This window comes from Capricornis sumatraensis, chromosome 5 (assembly GCF_032405125.1).
Source record: "Capricornis sumatraensis isolate serow.1 chromosome 5, serow.2, whole genome shotgun sequence".
NCBI classification, from domain to species: Eukaryota; Metazoa; Chordata; class Mammalia; order Artiodactyla; family Bovidae; genus Capricornis; species Capricornis sumatraensis.
Window position 1 is genome coordinate 87530301 of NC_091073.1, and position 8462 is coordinate 87538762.

Below are 8462 nucleotides of genomic sequence, written 5' to 3' on the forward strand. Positions count from 1 at the left end.
TTCCGCTATGAAGCGCGCTCGCCCACCTTCTCCCCATCTTCAGGGAGCTTCTTTCTTTCTTTCTCCCATCGCCCGTTCTCTTTAGTTCTTCCCGGCTTCCAATATCACCCGCAAAAGCAGAAACATACTGCACACGCGCATTAAGGCCGTCGTCGCTTTGCATCTCGGGAATGCTTGGCCGGTTTCTTTCACTCTCTGATTCGTGGAGGCCGCCCTGCGGTAGTTCTCGCGGTATTTGCTGCCGCCAGTCGGCGAGAGAGGCTGCTGTTCCGTGGCGGTCCTTTCTAGCTCTTCTGGTCGCCGGGGCTCTTGTGTTTCCAGTTGCCAGGTCGCGTATCATGACGTCCGCCTTGGAGAACTACATCAACCGTATCCTTCAGTCGGCTGTCGCGGGCATTAGCCAAGGCCTTGGTGAGGCCCACGTCTGGCCCCGGAGTGGACCAGTGCTGGAAAGGCCAGGGGTCGGGATCGGCGGGCGGTTGGGGCACCGAGCCACTGACGGGCTTGGGTCCCGCGGTGGGGATACAGAGGTTAAGGAAGCTCACCTCTGGGACTGGAACCCCGCAGCTCCTGCTGGTCCAAGGCGTCTTAACTTGATGGGAAAGCCGAGCAAAACCGACAAGATTATTCCGAACTTTTCCGTGTCTCTATAGCAATCAGTTATTGATTCACCCTTTCCATTTCCCTCGGGCCTATACGTTCACGTTTGGGAGTAAGATAACAGTTTTACCAGCTGCGACTGTGGACTCATAAATCTATGTGTTTGTTTTATTCATAGTCTTTGCTCAGTCTTCAAGGATAGCAAAAACTTTACAGATGATGCAAAAATTGAATATCTGCCCCTTTACCAGCTGAAATCTCAACTTTATTGTTGATGGAATTAAAATAATGCTTGCTGTTGTAATAGATCGGCTTGTGGGGCAAATAGCTTTAAAAAGCTCCTGTAATAGTACTCTATGCCCCATTTTAAAGTCTCGGGACAGAAACATTGCGTTGTGCTCTCATGTACAAATTTGGGACAAAAGTGGAATGCTAAAGGTTTTTCTTTTTAAATGATGCAAGCATATTGATACTTGTGACATCGATTTTAGTTTCTTTTGAATTCCAGAAGGCAGGTGCTAGAAGACAGTGTCTTAACGTGTTAAATCATTTGACATTGAATAGCACTGATCCAATTTCCGTTTCAGAGATGATGAAACAGGTTTAAAAAAAGGAAAAATATCTTGCTCAATTTTCATATTTGCAGTATTCCCCCATTAAAAATGAGTACCAAACATCCCAGCTTGTTTTAAGATAGAATACACTGATCGCATAAAAAGGATGTTCTTTTTCTATTTTTCCTTTTTTAGATTGTGTAGTTGTCACAGAGAATTAAGAACATACAATTTTATGTTGTAAATGTGGCTGTGTTAAATAGTTGTATTTTAATTCTGTCACCTTTTTTCCTAGTAATTTAAGCCATTTCCTTACCAGATTTTAAGTTTTCAGTTTGCATTCCCTTAGAAATGCTTTCCTTGATTCAGTTGTCAGGAACTGTTGCTGTCATTACTTCTGATGGGAGAATGATTGTGGTAAGTATTTGGCGTATTCATTCTCTGCTTTCTTTTAGGCTTTTCTGCCTGTGATGCTCAGTTGTCCCAGACTCTTTGTGACCTCCTGAAGTGTAGCCTGCCAGGCTCCTCTGTCCATGAACTTTTCCAGGCAAGAATACTGGAGTGGGTTGCCATTTCCTGCTCCTGAGGATTGTCCCAACTCAGAGATCAAATGCGGATCTCCTGCGTCTCTTGGATTGGCAGGTGGATTCTTTACTGCGGTGCTACTTGGGAAGCCCACTCTTGTAGGCTTACTGGTTGTAAATTTTTATGTACAACCTTTGATCTCCAGTGCCTAGGCACCAGAGTACACCTGCATTGCAGTTTTCTTATGATTCAACTCTTTATCTCTTTGATAAATAGCTGCCAATCTGTTTTTGTTTTGTTTTTTTCATTAATAAACATTGACTGTAAGTTACATACAAGGCTTCTTCTAGAAGCTTGGATGAATAACAGAATCTGCCCTTAGAGAACTTCTGGTCTAGTCTGCAGATATTTGTCTATATTTTGTATTTATCTTCCTTCATCTTTTATTTCCTTCCTCATTTAGTGCTCTGACATCGACTACATGAATCATACAGGTTTTTTGTTTTTTTTTTTTTTAATTGTGCATGTGTGCTTCTTGGAAACTTTTTAAAAAGATTTAGATACCACCTCTATATAATGAACATTTAAGACATGTACATTGTTAATCTTCAGATATTCTTAGGTTGTAGAATCTCGTGCTTCTGTAGAATAAATTATGATGAATATTGAAGTTTATTTCATCTCATTTTTCCTTTTATCACTGTATCCCATTTTAATTCCAGAAGAGTCTTGGATTCTCTCCTTGATCTGAGGAATTTATTCCATAATTTTTGGTGGCTTAATTTCATTTATAATTCATGATTGTTAACTTTCAAAAAAGTTTTAAGGCTGCTAAACTTTATTGTCTTCTATAATTCATAGAATTTATTCTTCTATCTTCCCACTCTGCAACTGATGTTTTTGTTTTCTTTTTAATCCTTGGGATTTTTCTCAGTGGGTCCTTAAGTGGCAATTAACATGTGTCAGACTTTGCCATTTATTAAACATGTGTCATGTACCAGGCATGTCACGTGTGTTACATCACTTAATCCTAGTACAACTCTGTGAGGAAGAACTAGCCCTGCATTCTAAGCTAAGAACCTGGATCAGAAAAAGAGTCACTTTCCCAGAGTCATGTGAATGTATGTGGCAGAACCAAACTGGGATTTAAACTGAATTTGACCCCAAAGCCTAAGGCCAGTGGCCTTGCTTCCTTCTTAATCAAGAGAGCAGTCATGGTTTTGTTTATTTTTTTAAGGTACTTCGCATTGTATTTTGTCAAATTAAGAGAGTTTGAAATATTTTAATCTCATCTTAACTTTGAGAAGCCTATAGGTATTAAGAAATATTTGTAAATAGTTTTTTAGTTTGTGGAAACCTTGGGTTTAAAATTTTTTTTTAATGGTATAGATGATAAATTGGAAACTTGTTTTAACTTTATAGAAGGAAAGCCATTTAAAAAGAACATTTTGAGAACTAAAGTTCAGCAGTTCTGTATTCCTTTGACACATATTTCACTTGATAGAATTTGTTGAGTCGCTAAGTTATGTCCTACTCTTTATGACCCCATGGACGGTAGCCCACCAGGCTCCCCTGTCCATGGGATTTCCCAGGCAAGAATACTGGAGTGGGTTGACATTTTCTTCTCCAGGGGATTTTCCCAATCCAGGAACTGAACCTACATATACTGCATTGGAGGGAGAAGGCAATGGCAACCCACTCCAGTCCTCTTGCCTGGAAAATCCCATGGGCGGAGGAGCCTGGTAGGCCGTAGTCCATGGGGTCTCGAAGAGTCGGACACGACTGAGCGACTTCACTTTCACTTTTCACTTTCATGCATTAGAGAAGGAAATGGCAACCCCCTCCAGTGTTCTTGCCTGGAGAATCCCAGGGACGGGGGAGCCTGGTGGGCTGCCGTCTCTGGGGTCGCACAGAGTCGGACACGACTGAAGCTACTAAGCAGCAGCAGCAGCAGCATACTGCATTGGCAGGCAGATTCTTTGATGCTGAGCCACCAGTAGAGCCCACTTGATAGAATGTGTGTGTCTACTCAGTTGTGTCCAAGTCTTTGCAACCCCATGGATTGTAGTCTACCTCACTCCTCTGTCCACTGAAACTTGATAAAATAGTTACTTGTAAGATGAAGCCAAGAAGCTGTGTATGAGTGTGGTAACAACTGTTTGCTAACTAGTTTAGTAGAGTAAATACTCCACATTTTGCTTCTTTTCCAAATTTTAAGTTAACATTTTCTCTTTATCTTGGTCTAATTTTACATATTTTGAATTTTAAAACATGAAACTTTAATAAGAGATTTAACCAACCAAAGCCATCAGTATAAGTTGATGTTCTTCAGAAACTGAAATAGCATCTGAGATACTGTGTTGAAATATGCCCATGTCTTCCTTTATTAGAAGCCATGATTCTTCTGTAAGACTCTGAATATTTCCTTCAAGTTCTAGAACTTTCCAGTTGTTGTGATCATATTTGTGTCTACTGTTACTGAGTTATTAGGAGAATTAAATATGTAAATCCATATGCAGCCCATAGAACACTTTGGCAAGTACTAAGTACTCATCTAGCCTTAGCTATTACTACTACCAGTTGAAGTTTGTGTATATTTATGGAATTGATTTGAATCTCTGAAAAGTGGTAAATTATATTTGTTTGTTCATAGTAGTGTAACATACAAGTTCAGTGGTCTGGCTTTGAAGCTAGCCTTTCATGGTTTGGATTCTAGCTCTGCTAATTTCCAGCCATGAAACCATGAGAGATTATTTCTCTGTGCCTCAATTTTTCTTCTCTGAAGTGGAAATACATATAATATCTACTACAAAGGGTCGAGATTGGTTGAGATAATGTGTAGCATGTTTACTGGCATGTAACATTCTGAAGGAGATCAGCCCTGGGATTTCTTTGGAAGGACTGATGCTGAAGCTGAAACTCCACTACTCTGGCCACCTCATGCGAAGAGTTGACTCATTGGAAAAGACTCTAATGCTGGGAGGGATTGGGGGCAGGAGGAGAAGGGGGCGACAGAGGATGAGATGGCTGGATGGCATCACTGACTCGATGGACGTGAGTCTGAGTGAACTCTGGGAGTTGGTGATGGACAGGGAGGCCTGGTGTGCTGCGATTCATGGGGTCACAAAGAGTTGGACTCAACTGAGCAACTGAACTGAACATGTATGATACTGTTACATTACTATAGCTGCTGTGTATGGGAGTACTTCCCTTAAGTTTTCCTTGTTTTAGTTTGTATCTTTAGAATATTCACTTCTGGACAGCCTGAAGTTTTATGCTACTTCCTTGGAAGTAACTAATACATGGGGTCCTTTGTAATTCTCAACAGCTCTGCGTACTAGCAGAGGCTTGGTGCCCCCCTCCCCCTTAAAAAACCAAGAGGTAAGTTTTGTGCCAAGAGTACTCTTGGTCATGAAGAGATTTTATAGTAAACTTGTACGTATATTTAAAATAGGTCCTCTTATTGGAATACCTGGCAGCTAAAATGGTGTGGTTGAATTAACACATTCAGATACTTTGTCTTTTTTCTCTTGAATATTTTCTTTACAGGGAACACTGAAAGGTTTTGACCAGACCATTAATTTGATACTGGATGAAAGCCATGAACGAGTGTTCAGCTCTTCACAGGGAGTAGAACAAGTGGTACTAGGGTTATACATCGTAAGAGGTGACAATGTGTAAGTAAAATGTCTTTTTTAGGCAAGTAGCTCAGACTGTAAAAGCATTCACCTGCAATGCAGGAGACCTGGGTTCAATCCCTGGGTCAGGAAGATCCCCTGGAGAAGGAAATGGGAACCCACTCCAGTATTCTTGCCTGGAGAATTCCAAGGATAGAGGAGCCTGTTGGGCTACAGCCTATAGGGTGACAAAGAACAGGACACGGCTGAGTGACTAACACACAGCAATATACAATAGGTACACTGCTTTGCTGTATGGAGAAGAGGTTTCTATCTACTGAGAATTGTCCATATTTCTAATAGTTAAATAGCCTGAATAGGGTCCAGAAAGAACCTTGCCTTAACACTGGATACTTCACTGGAGGAGGTTCTTAAAATGTTCTTCCAAAATATCCCTAATTTCAGAGGAACATAAATACACCTCTGGGCTAGAGTTTGAAAATGTCTTTGAAATCTCTTGTGTGAACAGTTTAAAATAATGCTTTATAATATAGCTGAATTTATCCATTTTTTCTTTTAATTTTTAGTATAATTGGCACACTTAAGCTGTCCCATGTTTATGTCGTGGCCTCAGTTAACTTGTGACACTGATATGACAGTTTGAGAAGATACATTGTAGTGGTAACAGTATAAGAAAAGTGCAACATTGTAGAGCAGTACTGTCCAGTACAGTTTTAGGGGATCATGGAATGTTACATATCTGTTGGATATCTGCATTGTCCACTGTAGTAGGTACTAACCAAGTGTGTGGTCACTGGGTACTTGAAAAGTAGCTGGTGTGACTGAAGAAATGAATTTTAGATTTTACTTAATTGTGCTTAATTTTAATAGTCACATGTGGCTAGAAGCTGCTGTATTAGTGCAGTTACAGAGACTGGAATATTGTTGAATCACTTTACTAGTGAGCACTGTTTAAAATTAAAACATAGCTGGAAGGCAGTGAAAGATATATAGCATCTCAGATTACTTTGTTGGACAAGTAGAATATGGAAGAAAATCACCTTTAGATGGTTAAACTATTTGATCTTTAATCAAAACCAGAGGTTTATAAAATATCCTATAGAGATAATATTTAGGTGAAGTGAGCTGTGAAGAATGGCAGGTAGAGCCCACGTCTCCTGACGAGAATACACTGATTATATTGGACTCTGCATAATAATTGAGTTTAAGACAATTTCTCCTACTTTAAAAAATTGTTCTCTATCTTTGAACTTCATTTTTAAAAAATTTAAAACATTGCTGTAGACCCAGTGATATGCTGGAGCCATCTTATACTGCTCACCAAAGCAGATTTTTATATTTGGGGAAATTTTGCAAGCTGATTGATTGACGTCTTGTTGATAACTTAAAATTGGCTGTAGTAGAATTATTTTGCACTATGGATCTCAGTCAACACTGTGAATCATTCTACCCCTTTTCCTTGGAGAACTGGTTTTAAAACATTTTTCAGCACTCTACTCTCCATAAGGATTTTAAATGACACTAGGTTTTTAAAGATGGAACTGAGGTCTTGATTTGTTTCATATTGAGGAAACTGAACATATTCTTCTACAGTTTGGCATTTCTCATTTATTAAAGAACTGAAGACTTTATATAGTTTAAAGGAAAATCAGGCAAATTCTGTGTAACATTTATTTGTAGAATTTACTTTCAGTAAAGCCAGACAAATTTGAACAACCGATCTCTTATGGAATAATGTTTCAAACATGTCCCCTGGTCTGAAATGTAACAGTACCTATATCCAGCTAGAGATATTGGTTACCTAGCATGGCATTAATGAAATTAATGTTATACGTATTATGTTAGTGTTGTATCAAGGAAAAAATTTGCTGACTTTTAACCTAGTCAGTCACAAGTCATTCACATCAAAAATCATTTGTTAGATACCTAAATATCTGTTTTATCATCTTTATGTGGAAGAACTGCACTTCTTTTTGTTGTTGGGTTTACACTGAGTAAATTGAGAAACCATGAAAGGGAAACTAACATATTATGTTGATGGATTTAGTTCACTGAACTTACTCAAATAATAGATACTTTTATTTGCTTGTTTAGTGGTGATTTTTTGATCCTCCCCCAACCCTACTGCACCTCGCCCATTCCCAGAATAGTCCTTCAGTTCAGTTCAGTCGCTCAGTCGTGTCTGACTCTTTGTGACCACATGAACTGCAGCACGCCAGGCTTCCCTGTCCATCACCAACTCCTGGAGCCTGCTCAAACTCATGTCCATTGAGTCGGTGATGCCATCTAGCCGTCTCATCCTCTGTCATCCCCTTCTCCAGTAGTCCTTGGATTCAGTGAAAATCAGGATTGAAACTCTGGGGTTTTATACCATTATCTGTTACATATGTGTTTTTTTTTTCCTTTAAAGACTTGTGGCTTTGCTTTAAAGACTAGTCACACTGTATGCAGTTCATCCTTTAATCTTTGTTCCTGTAACAGTGTTGCCTTCGGTTTGACTTGAGACTTAAATATGAAAATGTTTTTCACTTAACCAGTAGTTCTCTTTATTATCTCCTCTCAGTTTTAGTCAGAAATGAGATTGTTCTGATTTTTTTTTTTTTTCTTAACAGTGCAGTCATTGGAGAAATTGACGAAGAGACAGATTCTGCACTTGATTTGGGGAATATTCGAGCAGAACCTTTGAACTCTGTAGCACACTGAGGAAAAATTACATATATCAGACAGCTGTAAATCTTTGTACAGAAACTGATTATTCTGAGACTGATGGTCAGAATTTTTAGGAATGTGTAATTGTGGATTTTGACTCCATGTTGATTCATTGTAATATGATATGTAAATTAAAATATTTCTACATTTTCTTGAAAAAAACTTTTCTTTGGCCTAAATAATACACTTGGTAGCTTGGTTTTATTTTTCTATTAAATATTAATAGTAAAGAAATCTAATGATTATTTTGAGAACTTTTAGAAGAGATATTCTACTATTTTAATATTTATGGGAAATTAGTTGAAAAGAGAAATTCATGTACTATATAAATTAAACTTACAAATCAATGGTGCAGGATACATGTTTTTTTCCCCTGATTTTTTAAGTCATGGTAAGGTAAATCTTGTCTTGTGCAGCTGTCTGAACCATCCCCATT

General features: G+C 38.8%; 1 protein-coding gene across 1 annotated transcript; it reads left to right on the plus strand.

The window, feature by feature from the left end:
* Positions 1-257: 257 nt before the first annotated feature.
* LSM8 (LSM8 homolog, U6 small nuclear RNA associated) lies at positions 258-8205 on the plus strand. Its single transcript, XM_068973359.1, has 4 exons — positions 258-369; positions 1531-1571; positions 5229-5356; positions 7930-8205. Exons 1-4 carry the CDS (start codon positions 339-341, stop codon positions 8018-8020), a joined length of 291 nt encoding a protein of 96 aa, XP_068829460.1. The 5' UTR covers positions 258-338; the 3' UTR covers positions 8021-8205.
* The last annotated feature ends 257 nt before the right edge of the window (positions 8206-8462 follow it).

Excerpts from the sequence above, each read along its gene's own strand:
- LSM8 (XM_068973359.1), top strand. The coding sequence starts at position 339 with ATGACGTCCGCCTTGGAGAACTACATCAACC. Across the intron at positions 370-1,530 it reads CTTGGAGAACTACATCAACC|GAACTGTTGCTGTCATTACT; the intron begins GTATCCTTCAGT and ends TTCAGTTGTCAG. Across the intron at positions 5,357-7,929 it reads ATCGTAAGAGGTGACAATGT|TGCAGTCATTGGAGAAATTG; the intron begins GTAAGTAAAATG and ends TTTTCTTAACAG.